At 35.5% G+C, this 24,030-nt stretch overlaps 1 protein-coding gene across 1 annotated transcript; it reads right to left on the bottom strand.

Moving 5' to 3' along the window:
* Nucleotides 1–3,546: 3,546 nt before the first annotated feature.
* Dora (zinc finger SWIM domain-containing dorado) lies at nucleotides 3,547–8,421 on the bottom strand. Its single transcript, XM_018453788.1, has 15 exons — nucleotides 8,169–8,421; nucleotides 7,467–8,078; nucleotides 7,208–7,384; nucleotides 6,943–7,129; nucleotides 6,652–6,805; nucleotides 6,365–6,521; nucleotides 6,101–6,294; nucleotides 5,532–6,024; nucleotides 5,335–5,463; nucleotides 5,041–5,251; nucleotides 4,693–4,976; nucleotides 4,518–4,622; nucleotides 4,072–4,433; nucleotides 3,830–3,979; nucleotides 3,547–3,739 (listed from the first exon to the last, which is right to left on the bottom strand). Exons 2-15 carry the CDS (start codon nucleotides 8,034–8,036, stop codon nucleotides 3,673–3,675), a joined length of 3,240 nt encoding a protein of 1,079 aa, XP_018309290.1. The 5' UTR covers nucleotides 8,037–8,078; nucleotides 8,169–8,421; the 3' UTR covers nucleotides 3,547–3,672.
* Nucleotides 8,422–24,030: the final 15,609 nt, after the last annotated feature.

The raw sequence follows: 24,030 nt of genomic DNA, 5'->3' as shown, positions 1-24,030 counted from the left end.
AGGTCTAATTATCATCACTCTATATATTTCTTCGTGCGTTAGCGTAAGACGAAAAATGTGTCACTTTATGTAAAAGATGCTTTTATAGATCAGTTAAACGTTTTTTATCATTGAATTCAAAACTGGCTTATTATCATCACTCTATATATTTCTTCGTGCGTTAGCGTAAGACGAAAAATGTGTCACTTTATGCAAAAGATGCTTTTGTAGATCAGTTAAACGTTTTTTATCATTAAAACTCAAACGTAACAAGTTTACATTTCTTATCATTAAATTGAAACTGACTGTATGATTTTTATCGTTCTGTATACATCTTCATGTGTTAGCATGAGGCGAAAAATGTCACTTTATGCAAAAGATGCTCTTTTGTAGATTAGTTATCTAATTATTTTCAGAGTTGGATTCACATTTTTTACATTTTCATAATTTATATATTTTCTTACATCATTCAATATTCAAACATTAGAATAAAATAAAATGACAAAGGATGAAAAATGTGTTCCTTTATGCTTTTGTAAATCAGCTAATTGTTTATGTCATTGGCTATGTGGTTCAATTCTTTTATTCGCTATTTGCCACATGAGGGATAAAAAGTTCCTTATATATAAGAAACTTTTATATATACAGGGTGTCTCACAACTACCGCATTTCCTTAAAAACGTATTCTTGAGGTAATTTTGAGACCAAAATCCTAATACAAAAATGTCGAGGCTACAATAGTTTTTGAATTATAATTGATTAAAGATAGTGTGTAATTCGAAAACTATTATAGCCTCGATTTTCGTATTAGGATTTTCATCTCAAAATTACCTCAAGAATATGTCCTTAAAAGGAAATGCAGTAGTTGTGAGACATTGTATATTTTTTTTCGTACATTAAGACGAAGAATATATCATTTTATGGAAGAGAGCATATGTAAATAGACTAATTGTTGTTTCTATCATAATTCAAAAATTAAACTTTACATATTCCATTGCAAAATTCATGTTTTCATATATAATCGTAGAATAAAAATATATCATTTCATACAAAAAGACACGTTTGCGAAGTGATTCCGTATAATAATAAAGAACACGATCTTAATTTTGATATCTCTTTTCTGTATACATGTGTCTACATACAATATTACTATAGATTGAATGCTTTTAGCATGCATTTGGTAGTTTTATTTTTATATGGTTTGTATAATTCACAAAAATAAATCAATACATTTAAAATTCAAAACTTGAAATTCCATTATCTACAATTATGTACATGACATATTATATGTAGTTATTTAAAGGTATTAAAATTAAGATTATTAAGAAAAACGTATATCGATCTCATATTTCGAAAATTATGATAGAAATTTTTCTTTAAATGCAATTGGAAACTACAAATCAACAAAAAAGTCCTACACAGAGCTATTTCATAATTATTCTGTCTGATATTTAAACTAATTGAACTTAATTCATGTCATCAATAAAATCTTATTACTCAAATTTATTTTCTAAATTATAGAATCAAATTCTATTATATTATAAATTAATGTAATATTATTTATTAAGAATTAATATAAAGTTTTTTGTAAACTAATATTCTTTTCCTTTTTTTGTTTTACGTGCAATAATTTTATGCGATTTATTATTTATTATGATAATTCTCATAATTATTTACTTTGATAAATGCTTAGAAAACAAGATAACTTTATCAATTTCACGAATATGTGCATAGAATTGAATTTGAGCTTTAATAATATTAAAAAGTATTTAAATTAATTAATATGATAATTTAAAATTAAAACATAAAATTTAAATAGTAATATTCGTATATCATTTTATACAAATACTTCCATAGATCAGTGCACTCAATGCTTCATCATCTCTATGTAGATCTTATTAGTAGCAAGCAATAATTTATAATAGCTATCAAATATATAGTTCCATTATAATAATATTTCTGAATATCATATATATTATAGAATGCATTATTGCTAAGCAAATTATTTTACACAATAATTTTTAATAAAATGCTGACTTTATGTTCATAATATAAAATCAGCATTTCGTACTTAATTATTATAAGAAAATTCTAAAATTTTTATGTAAATATTAATCAGCGTTACATATATAAGAATATATAATATTTTATATATTTATAAATATTTTAACAATTAAATATGTTTTATAAATATTTATAACATTTGTTAATATAATTGTTATATATGTATATATACATACATGCATATAAATTTATTTATATTGTATACGTATAAATTACAAATAAGCGAAAAGTATAAATAAGAAAAAAGTCTTATTCGATAAAAGTCTAATAACGTCACCCTACCTCAGGTAGTTTTCGCAATAAATTCTTTGCAATAGTTTAAAATATTTCTTAGCATCATTATTATTAAATTGTTGAGTAATTAAGATAATCGGCAATTTTTTAATTATTATACTATTTCAGCTTCAGAACTGTTTTAAGACCAACAAATAATCAGTTTACACGAACTGGAAGATGTATATAAAAAAAATTTATGTAAAAATATCAGATAATTAGATACTAAGATCTGCTTTAACCGAATAAAGCTTTTTTCGCTTATTTGTATTATTTATATATCTGTCCTTTTCACACTTATTTTATATACATATGTATATATACGTGGGTGGTTCACTACATAGTCAAATTCTTATGTTCATGAAAATAAAAGTCCCGGTTTGACTTGAATCATCCACGTATATATGTATATACATATATATATATATAATATTCAATTTATGAATATTTTATTGATATTAAATATTATCAAATTCAGATACAATAATAAATTAAATTAAAAGCAACATTTTTCCAACAGATTTAATTATATATTATATATTTGATATATTTAGTTAAAAAAAATAATGATGGCAATCATATACTGCATTTATCCATAAGAAAAACGCGAAAATATAAAAAGCGGACCTTCTAAATTTATTAAGCTTATTTTCATTTACCCAGAATTAATTTATCTTAACATAAAGAAATTTACGCGTACTTTATGACTCGCTCGCATATCCGATATGACTCAAAGTCAGAACATGAATTTTGATTCATGGCCGTTAATATAATATACACATATCACACACACTTTATGCAGATGATTCTTATATAAATCAGCGCACTGAATGTTTCATTTCTATGTAAATCTTACCATGCGAGCAATAATGTATATAAGTAAAACTTAACACACAAACTTATACTTAGCTGTTTCATTAAGCTGTTTTCACTTATTCATATTAAATCTATCTGAACTCATATATCCTCTTCAATTGATCATCTTGATCGTCATCAACTACTCACGCGTTTCTAGATATATTAACTAAACTTGAGATAAATCTCGCTCGTCTCTGTTATTAATCCCCTGAGAACCACGGATGTCGATTGGTTCTTGCCATGCAGATGGTCCCGGTAGCCCGGTTATTTGGTGTTGAGGAGGTGGCGGTAATTGATGTGCCGCTGGTTCCTCAATAATGCATGGTATGGAGATTTTATCCCAAGCGAGCTTATTGACTGTAGCCTGCTCTGTGGATGGGGGTGACAGGGATGTTGATGCTGTAATACAAGAGTTGTTGTCGGTGGTGGAGGCGGCAGGGATGGTTGAGGGTGAGGAGGAAGGGAAGTGAGCCACGTCACGCCTGGCTCCGTCCTGTGTCATTTGCCGGTCTGTTGTAACGCCGCGTTGATCTGCGCCCACAGATCCTTATTACAAGACTGAGATCTGTATAGAAAAAGAATATCGTTAATTTCTTATAGCTTTATTCATGTACATCTACACATATATTATAAAATCTTTTATACTTGGATTTACCTTTTGATGGATTGTAACCATTCCTTGAATTGAGTATTTCCTTCAGGATTGATTTGAAAAGCAGCCCTTGCTGCACAAACAATATTGGCAAATTCTTCATAATCAGTAGCTGTTAAATGATATAATTTTTGATGCATACACTGAATGTACCTAAAATCAAAATACACAAGTTATTATTTGACACTGACTCGAGATTTGTAATCATCTTTTATTTCTTTTTATACCATAAAAGTAATACTAACATCTGTTGGCATTTGTGTACTAGCGGAGCCAATAAGGCAGATCTCAAGTGCTGTATGATGAGCGCCGGATTGTTTCTAGCAAGATATTGAGCTGCTTCCAGAGCAACATGGTGAAGGACAAAAGGACTCACAATGCTATTTACAGCACAGATGCACAACTGATGCATATAATGTGAACCAAGTCGTTTCGCAACTCTCAGCAAGAACTTAACATCCTCTCCATAGGGTGGATTTCGTGCGTATTTGGCTTGAGGCCGATCATCATGCACTCTACGAGCCAAAGTTTCTAACGCAAGCATACCTACACGGTATGCAGAAACGAGAGTCCGTTGTTGATTAAATGTCTGACTTTGCCTATGAACCTGGGGCGAAAAAAATCAAGTATTTTTATCTAAAGCTAAATACATTACATTATCTTACATATGTACTATATTGTTGGAAATTACCGGAGGTTGAGCTCTCACAGTCGATATCATAGATTGCGTCTGAACTAACGCAGGTCCAGGTAAGTTGTTTTGTCCAGGAAGAGGGCCCGCTACTCCTGCCTGAACCTGAATAAAATAAAAAATTATATTTATAATACATATTGAGATTAAAAATAAGCAATAGAATAATGCTTACTGGTATAGGTTGTTGCATCGTGTATAAATGACGCGTTCCTGGTGTGGGTGGAGGTTGCGGTGTGTAATACGGTCCAGGTGGAGGTGGAGCGGCCGGAGATGGATGATGTGGATGTGGTGGATGTTGAGGATGTCCAGGATGATGTGGAAATGGATGATACATTTGCATGTGTGGTGCGGGTGGTAAAGTGACTCTGTGCGAAGGCATCGGACCGCTGAATGTCGCAATAGAATGATGAGGATGTACAAAGCTATATGGGCCCACAGCGTACGGCATGCCAACGCCTGAAACATTATAATATAACATTTAAAAAGTTCAATTATAAGAAAAAAAGAATTGTAAGTTTACCTAAAGGCGCCAAAGTCGTAATCGTTGGATGAGTATAATGTTGAGGAGGTGGTTGCGTGCTGGTAACGACAACTGTCTGCGCCGGACCAGGCATCATTTGAGTATTCGACAGGTCTACAGAAGGTCCTGGATCAACTAGCAATACTCCATTGAGATCTAATTGTAAAGGATCGTGAGAAATCTCGTCCTGCTGATCTCCACCGGGAGTTTGCTAAAAATAAAAATATAAAGAGATATTTATTAAATTAATTGACTTACATTATACAAGTAACGATTTATTTTATACAAACTTACCCGAAGATATAACTCGTACCAATATTTTGCCACTTGGAATAGCACCTCTGGATAAACACCGCCTCCTTTTGCGGTATTCTCTACCGTGATACAAGCTTTTTCCAACATAGCTTCGCTCTGTTCCTTGCACTGTAAGAAAATAAAAGATTTAATAACTATTTGTTTGTACATAGTATATCTGATTGTATTATACATACCTGAGATATAGCTCTCTGAATTTCATTAGGGTTAAGAGCATGCGCGTGCGGTAGGCAAGATAAAGCAAGTTCCGCTGCTGCCCTAACCATATTCGGATCGCTACCTCTCGAAGACTTATCAGCTATGCTGACAGCTTCAGGCGGAGTCAGATGTCCTTCCCAGCTGTCAATAAGGAACCAAATCGCTGGAGCTCCGATTTCCATTGCTTGGCCGGTTATCCAGGACACGTGGCTTGAGTATGTACGACTGAGCCAATTCGGACTAACGCAATTATGGAGACCGAGGGCGTATAATCCGAGTTGAAAAGCACACATATGAAGTGCTCTATGGGGACCATGATGATTTTGACTAGTGGATGGTTGAGTGAATAACGAAGTAGAACTGGTACCACCAGCCTTCGATAAGACCGTCTTTGCCAATTCGCACATGAAGTGCGCGCTTGCTTCTGACGGTTGATTGGGAATAGATGGATATAGCCTTTTGCTCTTATACCTAGACGACCAAAACAAAAAATACAAGTTGCGATACATAATACACATGTTATATTACGTATTTTATAAAAACATACCGGGTTTCTTTAGTTCTAATAGGCACCGGTAGCTGCACAATTTGCGGTTGTATGGGTAATGCACTTATACCACCGTCTAATTCTGCGCTCGTACTACTATGAGGTCTACTGTTAGCGCCAATAACATTTTCACCACCATTATCAGTCCCAGCTAAAGGAGATGAACGTTCTTCATCGTGAACAAATCGTGCCATCTAAAATTCAGGAAATGTTATGTGTAAATTTTGTACACCTACTATCGCAGAAAATATCTTAGATTCTTACTTCACTCTTTGTGGGAGGATTAGCAGTATAATAACTACTAAGAATAGGTGATTTGATTAGTTGATGAACATCTCGATCCAGCAACTTGTCCATTATTCTAGCCAATTTTACCGGATCATCTTTATAATGTACAAGCAAAGTAATAGCTAAATCTCCTCTGAAAATAAAAAAAATTGCATATGCTGTATTAATTTTAATATTGTATATTAATATATGTACACAAACACATACATGTATATAATACATGAATATTATATATAATATACATATGATAATATGAATGTTACCTCTGCCTGCGAGTTCCTTCACAAAGAAGTGGATGATCTGCTTCACTTACGTTCGCCTTCAATCCTAAGACAGCCACGGCGGCATCAAATCCCAGATTTGGATCAATTTCTGCAGGTAGTTTCACTCCTGTGAAATATTTCATATTTCTATTCTCTGTTTGACAAAGAAATATTTCCTTTTCCATATAAATATAAATATGACTCGATTAGATATTTATTCATGGAAGAATAAAATACATTTTTATAAAGTAAAATATTTAAGATATATATTATTAAGAGAATATTTCATACTTGGTACATCGAGCGCATCATAAATAAAACTAGCCAACATGATGGGTAAGAGCGCATGTCCTCTTGATCTCATAACTCCATCTCTCAATTGTTCGGCTCTTTGTTTTATCATAGCTAATTCAGTGGGTCCCAAGGGAATTCTTTTTAGCAAAACTACCAATTCGCTTTCTTGATGAGCCAATTTAACCTAGTTAAATTAAAAATAACCATTAATCTCACGAATGACATAAAACAAAATTTGTTTCATTGTCTCGTTTAGTCTTACTTCCAAAGGCTTTGTGTTAGCCGGTGGTCTAGCCATTTCTAAACCAAAAAGACCCACGCGAAACGCCAAATTATGATATTCTGGATTCTCAGCAAGTACTGTGCATAGAAATCCACATTTTGCTAAAGTCGCCGATGCAAGACACGTTACCTGATGAGATGCTGGATTCACATGTTGCTGTAACGTCAAGTTAAAACATTTCTTTAGCATAATATTTATTTTAATCTAGCGAATAATTTCTATCTTTAAAAGAATATACCCTCTTTCGTTTGTTCTTGACTGGCACTGGCGGTCCCTCGATTATAAGATCGGGAGGATGGGCCAAAAGTTCCTCAGCTAGCTGTACTCCAATAATACATGCTTCTCTTGTATGACCATGAGCATAAAGTCCCTCTGCCCGCGCAAATAAAATGTCCCATGGGTCTTCCGTTTTCTTTAAATTATTTAGAACTACACTGGCATCTTGAGTAGTAGCGGTATGCATATTGCTTTTAGCATATTTATTCGGCAGACTACTATTATTGGTCACAGCTTTTGGATCGTAGTAGTAAACATTATACTCGTCACCAGAAGGACTGTCACTACTAGATGAGGAGCTTTCATCCTTGAATGGTCTCCCAGCTTCCTTTTCTTGATCGGATTCTTGTTCGTTCTTACCACTGACCCCTTTAGGCACAACACGCAATTTATCACGGCACTCCGCAATATTCGTCCTACTGCATTTCGCGTTCTCGCAGGCAGGTTTGTTATTACTACTATCACTACTATCACTATGTGTCTCGGACGAGGCGTTTGAGCGATGCTTGTCCGAGCCTTGAGCGTTCTTCATACTAACGTTACTGTTGGAAGATGACTCGCTACCAGCCCCTTCCTACAATAATGCATTGTCATAATGTAATTTTAAGAAATATAGAAATAATATTAATGTAATAAACTCGAGTGCAAATGAGGGAATAATGACCTGCGAATCGGTATCGCCGCAATTATTTAATTGAGCACAACCTTGTCTGAGAACAACCTGAGACTCAGATATATCGGGAATGTCGGTGTCATTCTCACAGAAACCTTCGGAGCTAACGCTGCTACGATTTCCATCGCCACCTCCACTTCTCGAACACAATGGAAATTCACGCGGATTCAACCGTCGTCTGTCTAAGTAGCTGAATTCGATGAGACCAACATTCAACGACCTTCGACCGTGATGATGCGAAATTGGCGGTTGATAATTCAATACCGCTGAACTAGAATTTACCTAAAAAATACGCGTTTATTGTTCCTTAATATTTTCTTGATGAAATATGACAATGAATTATTATGAAATTATGAACCATTGCAAAAGCAGCTGTACATAGGATTATTCTCGACGGTATATGTAATTCCCGGTAAAATATATTCATCCCAATCAAGATAACAAGCTTCGAGCGCTGACTTGAATCCGGTAAAGACTGCGAGATCATGTTTCAGGGAATCTTTCTGTGAACTGTTACTTCTATTGTGCGAGTTGTGCGGTACAGAACTGCCACGACACTTGGCGACCTGAAACACGCAATTAAAGTCGTTATAAACTTAACTTTGTCAAAGGGAGAAGAAAAAGAAATGTGAGATACGCGATGCTCACTTTATCTATGATCTTCAAGTGCCAAGCCATAAATTGAGCAAGCAACATTTCACGCTCTGATGGCGATAGACCAGGATTTAACGCGGCCAATCGCCAGAGAACTACAATCTCGTCGCATAGGGACGAGCATGCGTGCTGAGAAGCGTGCACGTTGCTGTTCATATTATGCTTGCTGCCATATCCGGTGCCGTTCAGTAAGGCGACTTTAGTGTTGAACCACCAAACAAGAATTTGCTCGCATGCCATGCACTCTTCCGTGATGATTTCCAGCAGAGGAATGGCATTACGGTCATTTCTCTTGAACATTTCGCGCACGATGGAAAGGAGATTCCACATTCCCTCTGGCTCGCGACCTCTCAATGGTCGCAGCAATGATGCCCATTCGGAAGCGGCTGGAGGTGCGGTAGTGCTCAAATAATTAACATCGCTGAAAAAGACATGAATTATGATAAATGATTATCGCAGCGAAGGCGCCAGCTGGTCTATTAGAGCGCTGCTGCCCACCTGAAAACTATGGGAGCCGGCACGCAAAATTTGATGAGAATTTTCTTGATGTTGTCGTGTAACGTCTTCTCATCTAAGTACCAAGAGGTTTGATCGTAAGCGGATGCTCCAGCGGTTGGGTCGGGAGCTCCGCAATAACTGTTAATAGCACTTGGCTGGGTTGAGAGTAATTCGTCCAGGAGTCGTTGGGCTGTGGGCAAAATCTGCTGAGGTAATTCACTGATGAGATATTGAGCGAACTTCTGCAGTTGTTCCCGATGTAATCGTGACAGGGATTCGCTAACTGGCGCTCTCAGACATACTTGCGTTGGCTGAAAGAACGTTGCATAACATTAAAATAATCTGCTCTTTCACATCAATCAGGAGAAAGGACTGAATAATGAGGGGACGCATATTTCATTTGTGACTACACATCACACGTGGTATAGTAAATATATAGAAAATGTAAAAAAAATTTTGAAGAATTTTACTGAACATTATTCTTCTCCATTCTTCTAGCCCGATGCCAGTCTTCCTAAAGTTAACATGCGCATACCATGTGTATTCTGTGCAGGCAAACGGCTACCACGTGCGCGCACCAATAGGCCGTTGAGGAGCAGGTGCAATTACATGATGTAATTCTGCGCCGATCAAACGTTACAGCAACGTTGAACTGCGCTCTGACTCCGTTCGTTTGCGGATTTACACTGGCACTCAGATGAAATCCTATGACAATATAGTGCATATGTTGAAGGAGGGCAACCAATAAAAAAACTGTTATAAAATAAAAATCAAAAGAAAGCGGTATTATTACAGAATTCCGTACGAAAAAAAATTGCCCGCTAATTTTTGCACAAATTCTCATTTTTGTCCACATTTTCAATGTATCATTATTTTCTTCAGAGATCAATCATCGTCAGATTAATCACATAGGTATATTTACCAATATTAGGAGTTCGTGGAATGTTAAAAACAAAATGAGATTTCCTTTTCTTTATTATTCAAAAATTTTCTTTAAAGTGATCGTACCGATTTGTAGAGGCTCCTTAACGGTCTTGGCGCGGTAGAGATGTTCGCCGCGAAGGAATTCATCAGCGCTACCGTTCGCGAGACATGAATAAAGCCGTATGTCCTCTTCATTATCGGGAAAACTCCAGAAGGCTATTCTCAACTGAAGTTGCTCCGGTACAGGTGGATAGAAATGCTCCACCAGCTCGAAGGGAATATGAGACGCCACGCATCGTGCCGAAAGTTCGCAAAGAGTTGGCACCGCCTGTTGTCCATCTGTAACAAAAGCAAATAGCAATTGGTGTAATAATATGACGTGGATTAATGTTAAAAAAAAAACACCTACACTCAAAAGTTTACAAAAACAAATTACACCGTTCGTGACAAATGTAACTTTCTCTGCCTTTTCATTCGCGTACGCTTGCTTGCTCGCTGTTGCACAGCTGGAGAATAATTATGCCCTCTTCCCGTCTTCGTTCATAATTACGACACGCACCAGGCTCGTGCAGAAAAATAGTTCGTCGCGAGTTAGTCGCGACAGCGATATTCTCTAATTACCGTCTCCTGCTCCTAACGAGCAAGCACGATTTCATGAGCTCGCCATTTGCGAGTTAGCGTGTCTAACATGTACGATTTTTCCGAAAAGTAAGCTTGATATCAATGCTCGAGAAAATAAAAATCTTCCTAAGATCCTAGAATATTAATGGTGTTCGCGGAAATGCTTGGAAACGAAACATGAGATAATTATTTATACGTGCACACACACATCTCATGAAACATACATGCCTCAGGCTACAGTTCTTTCCGTTTGGAGACAAATAATTTTGAGATAAAGTATTCTTAATTGCGACAGATCATAATTCACATTCGTTGACCTTTATTGCAAATAAAAAATTCGTAAGAACATAAGAATACATTAAAATAAATAACATGTAGTTTCTCTTAATATCTCTCGTCGAAAAATTATGTTAAGAAGCATGTTGTGTGCATCAACTGCATCACTATGTATTTAAAATTTACGTCTTACAATTAGCGGAACAAAATGAGCAAAATCATGTCTAATTCTTTTAAATTAATATAAAAAAAAAAGAAATTGGTTGCTGTCAGATTTTTTAAAAAGTGACGTTCTGCATCATTTTTTAAAAAACTGATAGAACAACAAATTTCATTTTTTTATATTAATTTTTTAATATTAATTTCTCTAACTATTTATCCTCTTTTCAAATTATTTTATAAATGGTTCTATTGCTGAAGCAGTCAATGGGAGTAAGTGGATTCGTTTCGCAATGCGAGCTCGAGAGAGGGCTTTTTCACTGAAGTCCACGCTTAATTAAGTTTTGAAGCGCCAGGAATAACTCGGCTAATACCAAAAGGAATCGTTCATTAGCGATAATTGCGATCGATGACATTAATCATCATTACCGTCCGTCTTGTAAGAACTTTTTATGAATGACGTTCTTATTTGCGCAGTTTCCACGATACATTACAAGGGATGATACATGAGGAGCTTAGACAATTTGAGTACCGGAGAAAAATAGCATGAAAACAATGTGCAGAAATAACAAGAGAGCGAGATTCATAAAAACCCTGTTCGTTCCATCACGGTTAAATCTCGTCGAAAAATTTCGCTTCTAATCAGATTATATCGCAACATGTACATGGTATAATTACATGGTACGTGGTATAATTTTTTCAACGCGAACGACACGTGCGACAGTTTTCGCAAGGATGTTGCTCGGCGCTTTATCGATCTTCGGCTGGATGGCGGGGACGCAAGTTCGAGTTTCAAACAAGAGCGCGGCATCGAGTGCCTACTGTCCCGGAAAGTAATATCACCGAATCAATAGTGGAAAACGCGGCTCTTCACTTTCTCGCGATAAACGCGAGAAGCATTACTGTCTGCACGTTCGCGATCGACCTTACGCGAAACGGAATGGGTGAGAGAGCACCTCTCGCCGTTCTGAAAATAGTCGGCCGGGTTGAATGAATGAACGCTTGTGGGTTGGAACAAAAATTCGTAGCGTTACTTCACTTGTATCACGTCTATATATTATAGCTATTATAGTCTATATTATAGTCTATATATTATAATAGCTATTTTTTTAAATTGGCAATTATATCATTCAATAAAGCAAAGTTTCAGCTTTGAATTCTGGAAAATGAAGAATTTGTTTTTTTAAATTGCTTTACGATAATTTTTTTAACGGAGTTATGAGCAATCAAAATGCTCTTTTAATTTAATTTACGGTGACTCAGTAACAAAAATCTTAGGATCTTATTTTTTAATAACGATTTGTGAAGAAATTTTAAGCTTTTACGTTAGAATGTTGAAATTTTTGCAAGTTTTTTTAGACATGTGACACACAATAAAGTGAGAAGAAAATTTGTCCAGCTCATAGTTTTCTATACATAAAAATTATCAAACTTATAGAAATTCAAAAGACACAGTGACTTTCCTAAAAGTAGAAATTTTAAGTTTCAAAATCCATTTTTTAAATTTACATTTCGTTCGTTTTTAATGAATGTTACAGCTGCTTGAATTTTGAAATTCGTAATACTTTTGTTCCAACCCAATACACAGCGATGCTTCGTCGCATAAGCTCGCACACGCGTTTATGTGTCATGCTTCGACCATTTGGCACGGAAAAAACGCGCGACTTGTCGCAGAAAATTTCTAACGAGTCATACCGATGGAAGAGTGCCCGTTCAAATGAATGAAAAGCGCACCGCATTTTTTCCCCTCTCGCCTTTTACTTCCCGGGGTCTTTCCCGTGCGGGAACCGTAACGAGCTTCGTGGTCGCGGTTTTGCCGCGCAATGTAATTTCCTTCAGCTTCAACGAAAGCTGTAGCCACCACGTCGGGAAATTTTCTCGGATGGCCGGCGCGCCAGCTCTCGCCCAATACAGCGTCGAGTGCCGACAATTTGCAAAAATTTCCATTGCTCTATAACCATGTCACTCTTTTTTTACACGGAATTTGATCGATCGAACGCGAAGAGCGAAACATTATCGAATTCATGTCAATTGAATCGCAATGTTCGCAATCTAATTTTGCAAATTCGTTCGCTACCTACGTGTCGTAACATTAAAATCCGTCACTGTTAAATTTATAATGTCGAACTGTACCTAATTTTTAATCATTTTTATATGTCTGTTCCTATCAATATAACGTTAATTTAATTAAAACAATTTGAGTCAAATTTAATACATTTTCTTTAATTAAAATTTTACAATATATCTTTAATTTAACTAAAACAATGTATTAAATATGACACAAATTTAGTTTATTATTTATCAAATATATACGTCAATGCGGATGTTTATTTTAAAATAAAGCAATTTAATTACGGAAATGGATTAATTACGGCCATGGAAGGTAAAAATAACAAAATGATAAAAATATTGAGTTACCATTACTCTTTTAATATCTAATTTCTCTTCGCGTCGGTTGGCGAAATGAGAAACGGATTTAAAAAAAAGAAGATCAGTATTCTCCGTCAGCTAATTATTTTTCAAGCCCCCACGCAATTGATTAGAAAACTTTCAGAGGTGCAATTGGAATATATCCCGGAGACAAATCGTGCAAACTGGAAAGATAGCCCGGATCTGTCTCAATCGAGATGTGTTATTAAAATGCATTTACGGGATGAGTGTGAGTGACGGATATGGGAAGCAAATATTTCTGCGAATCCGTGAAAGCGCGCGTGTGCGCGAGCAATGCTCGGTTTCCAGGTTTCCGCAAACCGGATGCTCAGCAATCAAATTGAAATTGAATCAATAGAAATTGGATTTCCATTAATAATAGGCCGCAGCATGGTAACGTCATTTTCTCCGGGTCGAGAGCATGCGAGGCTCTCATCGTCTCGACTCTACTCGGATCCGCGTTTCACGGATACGGCAAATAGGATCGGCGTGAAGTACGATAGGATAATCGAACTGTCGAGCTTAAGCAATCGCATTAGGCCACAGTACTACTGTCGCACTAAGGCAGCCTAATGCGATTGCTACTTACAATTGTGGCTATCCGAAGCGCGATAATCATCGCAATAAAACCGTAATAAAGCGTACATTCTGCTATATTATATGGAGAATTTTTTTTTTAGAGTTTACCCTGAAAATATGATAGTCGTGAGACAACATTGTATTTCGAAGAATTTTTTAATGTAAATCTCTCTCATTCATTAATAAAACTATATAAAGTATAAAATAAGTTTGATTAATTTTACCGAATAGTAAAAATCTTTAAAATACTGTATTGTATCACAACTACCATATTTTAAGGGTAAATTTTAAAAGAAAATTCTCTCCGTAATAATGTAATGTTGTCCAAGAAGCGTTCGTAACAAAATAAACAAATAATAAAGTTGTTACATGGAGGAAAAGAACAATTTTATTAAACAATGTAATATATTATAGGACCGTATTATGTGATAACACAAACTATAGAAATCAATGCCTTAAACGATTTAGCTAGATCTTAAATGCTTGTATGATTCTGTGTGAATTTATATACTACGTAGATATGTAGTCCTTTGAAACGCGAACAATTTTATTAAAGTAATTAAAAATTTAGCTAGATATAGATCTGAAAGTAATTTTAATAAATCAAAATAATTATGTAGAACGTTCAAACATCAGGAGTAATGTTGCAAAAAGTTTTGACATTTCTTAGTAACTAACTTGAATGTTTCACATAAGTATTTCGATGTCCAATAAAATTGTTTTCAGATCTGTATTTATAATAGCTGCATTTTTAAACACTTTAGCAAAACCGTTCTTTCCGTGTACATTTTCTTACGAAACGAGAATACTCCTTGAATGATTTCTATAAGCAACTGAAAATTCGCGAGTTTCACGTGCCAAACAGACATCGACCGGAGCTTATCTTCCATGTAAATGGAACTCGGACAGCAAATGCACGTGACCACATCGCTATCTTTTAAATTCTCCGATACAATTCCTGGAGAACGGATAAAATTTTGCATCTCGGGATTCGCCTTATCCGCCTCGCCCATTACACGGCACAGTGGTGCACGAGTTTACACAAATTCGCGGTACAGCCCGACATCCCGGAAGAATATTTCTCCCTTTATCTTTACCGGCGATATTCTGTTCAACGGTGCCTGTTTTACGGCTGAGCGCAGAATCATGTTGCGTGGATTCATAAAAGAATCGCGCTACAATCCCGCGTCTCGGTGCAACGAGCTTGTTACTTCGCTGTCTGGAACGGAAGGAAATTGCTACTCCAAACGTAGAATTGAATCTATACTGTGTTTTTGAAAACACAGTACAATTCAAACATAAAGAATGGATATTTTGTTATTAAATTAATAGATGAAGATCTCGCGCATAGTGACCTCGCAAATCTTGGGAAAGCTCACCGGCAGACTACTGATCATTTTCTCCATATAACACAGTCTTATCTTACTGAAAGTGCTGTGAAATTCACACGTTTCGCTATTAAATCTCATATTACGTCGAAACTTGTAAAGAACAAAATTTAGTTCCCAAATCGTGAATGATCGTCATGTCGTTGATGGCACATTCCAAAAAAAAATCGTGTGATTAACTAAACCTAACCAAGGCTGATCAAACGATCTTTTTTAAACTTATTCTTTTTTACTTAACTGTACTATTGTTTATTTTTCATTTCCTGTTCTTGTTTATAATTAAAATGAAAGAAAAATTCTATTATTATCTATCTTATTTGGTTTATTATTATTATAAATCAATTATTACTTGCAATTGTAAAAAAATATAACTTTTATTTGAAGACTGGTCATTTAACTGGTTCGGCAGAAATATGTAGGTACCTATAATTTTTACACACATATCACGAAAAGAATGGTTTTGCTGAAGTATCTAAAAATTTAGCTAAATCTGAAAATAATTATGTTGGATTATTAAAATAATGATTTTGGACTAAAATAATTATGAAGGATCAAGGTTCAAGTATTATGATAATACTCTGCAAAAAATTTTAACATTCTAGCGACCAATTTAAGCTTCCTTACATAAATACTTCGATGGTTCAATAGAATTTTTAGATTTATTATACCTAGCAAAAATTTTTAGATACTTCAGCAAAACCGTTCTTTCCATGTAGGCATATTTTGATTAAGTACTCTCCTTTATATTGTTGTCGATAGACAGTGAACGCAGGTCAGCAGAAGGAGAGATTGCAAAGAGTAAAACGACGGGTTGAAAAGGTGAAGTACATTACGCTTCAAAGGCTCAGAAGAGGATTTATTTTCCGAGAGGACGATTGTATTCCTCGTACAACTGTTTTTTCGCTTTTCACGAACGCGCGCCCTCGATTGTGTCTCCAGTTATTTCTATTTTCTTACGGACAAAGTAACGAGCAGTACGGAAAAGTGATTGGTGCCAGTAGTCGTGCAATCATAGGACATCAAAGCGCCACTCTATCGATGTGTTGACCGGTAGAACCGGGTAATGGTTCGTTAACCATCGCGCATGTACATTTACTGCAAATTTTCAGCTTGTTCTTTACTTCTCTACGAGTTTTTTTCACAGTCGAAGTGTCAATTCTCGATAAAAGATCGATAATGTCGTCGTAGTTCTGCGATAAAATGTCCGATAAAAAAACCGGAGTGGGGAATTAAATCGGCTTCTAAGAGGTTTTGTCAGGAAACACATTTTTTTCTTTCTCTCGTTACTTAGCAAATATGTTGAAAAATACATCGAAAATCTGACGTCATTCGAAGAAACAATTGTTTTTATATTGAAAAATACAAGAAACTAAGCGTATAAGATAAGAAAGGTTTTGCCGAAGTATCCAAAAATTTTAAAATTACATTCTAGCAACATTTAATCGTCCTACATTATTATATTATATTTTAATAGTTTAAATAAAATTATTTTCAGATTTATATCTAGTTAAATTTTTCGACAAAACCATACAATACGCATTTCATATTTTTATTTTATGAGAAAATAATTTATTTTACGAGGAGAATAATTTTATCGCGATCGAAAAAACAAATTACTCAGAATCAATCGACATTAAATTGCAACTTCGAGAAATCGCGTCTCATTCATCATCTCGCACAGATCAGGTAAAGAACTTACATTCAGACGAGGAAACGCGACATTTAAATACGTCCACTGAGATTACGCCGGGACTGTGGAAATCGTAAAAACTTTTAACGTAATAAAGGAATATCCTGTCTTGATGTCCTTGCAAAATGAAATTGCATTCCGCAGGATACAAGGAGTAACTCACAATCAGTGCGAATGTTGTTAATATGATAGTTTGCAACGTGGCTCCATTGGAGTTACGCATGCTTTCTGCGACAAGTCATTTGAATAATATATCTACACACAGATAGTGGATGAGAAGAGAAAGAGAACGCACAGAAAGAACACTTTTGCTAAAGTATTTAAAAATTAAATAGATACAGATTTGAAAATAATTTTGTCGGACCATCAAAATAATTACGTAAAATTCTCAAGCTTAATAAATATCTAATTCTACAGAAAGTTTCGATATTTTAGCAACTATACTCTCTAAAAGTGAATCAGTGTATTATCACTGACTTCAGTGCCACACTTATAACTGATGTGTAATCAGTAACAATACACTAATTCACTTTTAGAGAGTAGTTTGAGCGTTCTACACTCTAAAAACTATCGGTGTGGATTTAACACCATATGTTGATATAAACATTAGGAGTTATAAATCCAAACCGATATTTTTCTTAGAGTGTATATATAATTACTTTAATAAAATTATTTTCAAATCTGTATTTAGCTGAATTTTTAGATATATAATACTTCAGCGCAAAACCATTCTTTCCATACGCGATTTTTCGAAACGCTACGAAGATTTTCCTAATTCTGAAGTATGGAAAAACTGAAATGTCGTTTTGAAACAAACATCTTTCTAAAATGGATTTAAGAATCGCCTCGTTAGACATATAGAGGAGCTGATACCAGAATATATGCCATTTTCTGATAGAATTGTTTTATCGAATCTCCTATTTGCGTAGAGGCATATCGATCGCAGCGAACGCGGCTCTTGTAAGTATGATATTCGAATCAGCTTCTGTTTGGAAAGAAGGAAATCGAATAACGAAAGTTTTACATTCGCTGTAGAGTCAGGAATCTGGGGAAAGTCGGCCACACACAGATTTTTCAGTAGGGATCGAACGCCGGGCGTACAAATTGGGAGAAACTTTTCATCGTGCTCGATGATGGTCCGAGAGCGTTGCGAGAAACGCGCTCCAGTCGAAACTCGACCAATGCATTCTAAGCGGATTACTCAACTTTCCACCTTGATAAACTACAATTTAAGTTGGCGCATCTCTCGTCACGCTCCCGTGCTGATGCGAGATCGGAAAAAGTAGTGTAAGAGGAAAGTAACGTGACGTAAGTCCTGTTTCGTAATCTGCTCTCTGCACGTGATAAAATACATTACAAGGATACACGTGACTTTCCTCACCGTAGGACTGCAACTCATGCGTGTACAATGATTACCTAACTCTTCGTTAACCGGTTGAATCACTACGCTGTGCACCAGCGCATTGAGAATGACGCGTTCATTATGACCCATTGTGAGCTTCGCGCTTGTCAATTTTACGTTAATCGTTGCGACATGGGAAAAAAAACAATTTTGCTAAAATATCTGAAAATTTAGCTATAGATACAGATCTAAAAATAATTTTGTTGCACCATCAAAATAATTACGTAAAAATCTCCATGATGATTAAAGCAAAAAGTTTTGCTATTCTAACAATCAGCTTAAACATCCCGAATAATTATTTTTATATTCCAACAAAAATTATTTTCAGACCTGTATCTAGTTAAATTTTTAGATGTTTCAACAGAACTGTCCAAATTAATAAGTTCAAACGAATTCCATGTTTGCTTAATACGCTACTATTTCTTCGGATTAAAATTTTTCCTTCGATGCGGACTTCCGTGAACTGTACTATGAATTAAAAATGATTCAGGGGACAGTCTAACGTGTTACAAACTTTCTTCGTCTCTTCGGGATAAGACGGAGAGATCGGATGGAAAAGTCTTTTCCACGAACTGTCTTAAATCACCAAAGATTTGAACTTCCTCTCGGAAGCCGTAGACAAATCCTCACTCCGGATCCCTCGCACTCGCTTAAACAAGCTGAACTTAACGCTTTCGTCGCTCGACTGCCGAACGATTATTAATTGTCAGATATATTTCGTTGGCGCCGCAGTTCGTTAAGAGACGCCTTGGAATTTGTACGAACAACTGTCTAGACATTTCTTTTTTTTTTTCAGTTTTACTGTTGATTTATAAAAAATTATAATAATTGCATAATAGGATCTAGAAATACGGAATGTTTCACGACATACCAAAACTTCATTGTTAAATTCTTTAAAAAAATCAGAATTAATATTTTTGCAGAATTCATCAGTGAGAGATTTATCAAATGAGTTGTAAAATATCATGTGAAACGCAATTAGATGAAATATAAACACAAAAATATTTCTCGCAAAAATATTGATCTTTCATATCGAGTGTCTTCAATAACAAAAATAATTGGATAGAGATGTGAAAGATACGTTCAACGTTCAGGAGGCGTCTAAGTGCCCTGGGGGTTAACACGCATTACTACCCTCGACCCATTTTATTCCAACTTTAATCCTTTTTTCAAATTCCATAGCAGAGAGTAGAGACACTTTTCCTATTACAACCGCGAGCATTAACCGTTGTTTTCTCAACGAGAGCCCGAGGCTCTCCGACTACCAGTGCTCTTCTCATTTGCGTAATGCTCTCTTCTTCTCGCTCATTTTCGCTATGCACGCGAGCGTTTTCATCCCCCGCGTTTCAGCAGCAAGGCCCATTTTTTCATATTTCGCTTTGCAAGACGTGTTGGTTATTTTCACCTTTTTTTATATTCTAAAATTTATGCATGAAATAGTCAACGAAAACTGAGCCAGGTAAACATTCCAAGATTTTTCTCTCTGAACATGAAGTTCATTTTTAACATGATAAAATATTAACTGTTAATTACTTACATTACTTAACAAGATAAATATTTAACTTTTACGATAAAAAATATCTCTTTTCAAGAGTGATTCTATAAAAGATCACCTTACAGCATTTTCGTTGAATCTTCTCACAACGATTCTTCGGGAAAATGGCGCGTTACGGTGAGTCTTTTCCGATGTCGCGTCGCTAATATCAAAAAAGATTTATCCATTCGCGTGACCAAGATTTGTCGGAACATACCGGCTTTTTTCGTAGCGATGGAGAACGATAAAACATGCCGCGCCCACGAACTACGCCCTCGCAAGTCGCTCTTGCTTGGAGAACGTCGCTTACGGGAATAAAAGAGCCGTGCATTATTCAGCGGACGCGCGTTTAGCGGAGCATGTTAAACTCGGCACGGGCCCGGTCCGCGTCGCATTTTACGCCCCGCGGAGATGCTTTTCGCAAGATCTCGCGTTTACAAATCGCACGAGATAATGCAAGTTGACGAGCTGCACATACGGGGTGTCACCAACTTCTGAAGAACATCCTCTTTTATCTTCGAAGAACCTGGGAGAAAACTTTCGTCGACATAAAGAATTCAACGTATAATCTTTAGCTAAATGTATGTTAGAAGTCATTCAGCTGCTATAAAAGCTGCTGGAAAAATTTTATTATATCAATTTTATTCGAAGTTTGCCACAAATTCTTCATTCTAAAATTCCAAATTTTGCTTCGATTGAAAACAAAATTTCATAATTTTCCTTCATGCTTTCAATAAATTTTGAATTTTTTTTGTATTTTCGTCCCGATTTGGAAACTGCTGAATATTTTGTTGAGAGAGCAATTTAATATATATGCTATAGCAATATAAATTACTATTAAGGTTGCTGATACAGTTTGCATTTAATTGTTAAGCTGGTAGTATTTCAAAACTACGTATGATTGTAACGTACCATATTAAACTTTTTTAAAGCCAAGAATTTTAATTTTTTAGAAAATTCCTTGATTTTTTTTCTGATTTCCAATTTCGTGGTAACTCTGTTATTACAAACAAACAACAAGAATTGCAAATTTAAAACAAATAAAATTGTAATTCTCAGAACAAAAGTATCGTCCAGTATTTATAACACTGCGTTGTATGATGCGTTTTACGCACTACTTCCCGCAGGAACGCACGGACAAAATCGATAATCGCACACGTCCCGTTAATTTCCACCTAAAATAACGGAGCTCTCACGCTTTGTTTCCTAGCTTACAATGCCGCCTCACGAGGTTTTCCCAGCTGGCGGTACCTGGGGTCTTCTCCCTCTACGTTAAGCTCTCCCGCGAGATATATCAACAAAAGTTGTTTCCCATAAAAGTCAAAACTCTCCGACACGCATAACTGCATCGGCAGAAGACAGCTGCGTTTATATTGTTTTAAAATAAGGTTTAGAACGAAACGCGCAGCATGACCTCGCATTACACGTATTTTAGCGATCCATTTTATTTCATAATTCTGAGATTTCACTGGATACTCCACGCTCACAAAAACGATTACACGTATTTTTGTTAACAAAATAAAAGAAATATGAAAAATTATTTCAATAACAAGTAGACATGTTTTTAAAAAATAATTAAGATGAGAAATGAGAGAAAGCTTAGACCACAAAATTGTTAAATATAAATATTCATCTTATTAAATTAAATTGTTTCGTATGTACATAATATTCATTTTAGAAAGTATAAATTTCCAATTCCGCAGTTACATTTTGCAAAGACTATACACCTGATATATCTTTTAAAAAAAAACAGCAATCTCACTCTTTAGGAGTAATCTTCGATTTTTATTTTTTTTTATCTATGACATCACAGACCTATAATAAAATTAATTATCAGTACAGAGTAAATAAAATTTTAGATAAGGCAATATTTAAATAGTGCATCGGAAGATAAATTGAAAGAAATATACACATAGCTACAAATCCGATTATCTCGGTGCGTTGCGTAATGCAATTGCTCTCGTTATCAAAGAGACTGGTATTTCTTGTGATACTTCCTAGAAACAAAAGCGCCTTTACGTTCCTCGTAGATGACGATATCGTGCATGAACTATTATTACAAAGGATTCTCTCGTAGGAAACAAACCTTGCTGGAGTTCTCTCGCCCTCAAGCGACGCTAATGAAATACCTTACAAATGCCAGGAATTTCAGGAAGCATCGAGTAGCTTAATTAAAAGTGATATTTAGCACAAAAATGTCGCTTCTCCAACATAACGGTCGCAACTTTGCAATTAGCAATTTATTCCTGGATGATTGGATACAATAATAAGCTGTTTACCATGCAATATATAAAACACTCGTATTTTTAATAAAAGAGAATAAATATATGGTGATACGGTAATCTACTAAAATAAATATTGCATGCAAAGTGCGTTCGTAGGTATATCTTTACCAAACGATAGTTATTCAGAATCCTCCTGCTTCACGTGCATATGGCAGTCCGGAATAAAGTGCGGAAGGTGGATCGAAACGAAAACGCGTGTCGACAGACGCGGGATATCGTCGCGCCTTTCAACATATCGACGCGATACGAAGCGACAAAGGTCCTTTTTACTTCCCCGCAATCGCGATTGACATTTTTGTGCTTTACCCCGTTACTTCCAGTCGTGAATTTCCAGAACGCCTCCCCCAGGGATCCCTGAAAATGAATTTCGCGTAGCACAACGTCGGTGCATCGACCTCGACGATCGATATTCACCGGCAGCTCGAAAAGCGGCGCGGGGATGTATGAAAAGGGGCACCCGTGAGAGAGATTTCAATTTTTATCTTCGCCCCATAAAAATTGTTTATTCCTCTTCCGCTCTCGTGCCGCGTGAGAACTGTCTGCCGCGGATAATATACGTGAGCGACATTCAATGCGTACCGAAACTTCTATCGCGCGCTGCGTATCGTATCGGCGTTGTCGATGAACTCGTGTAAACACGAAAGATTTTATCGTTCGTCGCCCGCTAATAAAAGGTTTCAAAGCGTAAAACTGAATTTCGTTTTAAGACGATGTTTTATTAATTAATTTTTATTTATATCATTATTATTTCCCGTATGTGTTTCCTCAAAGGAATTTTCAATCTGATGCTTTCAAACTCGAAATGAGAAATAGGTCAAATTTATCGCCTGACTCTCTGAAAACTGCTGCAATTTTGAGTTAATTTAAGTTCAACGAGTGTTGAATGCCTCGCATTGATTCGATCGCGCTGGAAATTGAGGGAATTTTTTTTTAACGGAGGAAAACAGGTCGTGCCTCAATATATTTACTCATAAATCTATGTCGACTGTACAAAGCGCCTTGTTTTGAAAAAAATGAAATCAAGGTAGAAAAAAAGATGGGGAATTTCCAAAAACTTTTATCGACGTACACGAATCTTTTGCATTTACATTTTGTAAATTGTGAAATATCACTCTTACATGTAACGTAAAATAATTTTTTTTAATTAGTTGATCGAATTATCGGTAATGACAGTTGATCAATGGACTTTGAAAAATATACACTGTTAAATCTATTGTGTCAAATTTAAATTAATGCGAGTCGCCACTGCTTCTACTCAACCATATCGTTATTTTATACTAAAACAATGGTTATATTTGACACTGTACAGTGTCAATTTGAAATTTAGTGTCAAATTTAATGATCGTTTTAGTAAAAAATAATGATATATTTAGTAGAAACAGTGGCGACTCACATTAAGTTACTCTCTAAATC

The sequence above is a fragment of the Mycetomoellerius zeteki genome, unplaced genomic scaffold (assembly GCF_001594055.1).
Source record: "Mycetomoellerius zeteki isolate Tzet28-1 unplaced genomic scaffold, Tzet1.0 scaffold41, whole genome shotgun sequence".
In the NCBI taxonomy this organism is placed as follows: Eukaryota; Metazoa; Arthropoda; class Insecta; order Hymenoptera; family Formicidae; genus Mycetomoellerius; species Mycetomoellerius zeteki.
Note: the sequence above shows the minus strand (reverse complement) of the source record. Positions and strands in the feature narration are given on the sequence as shown.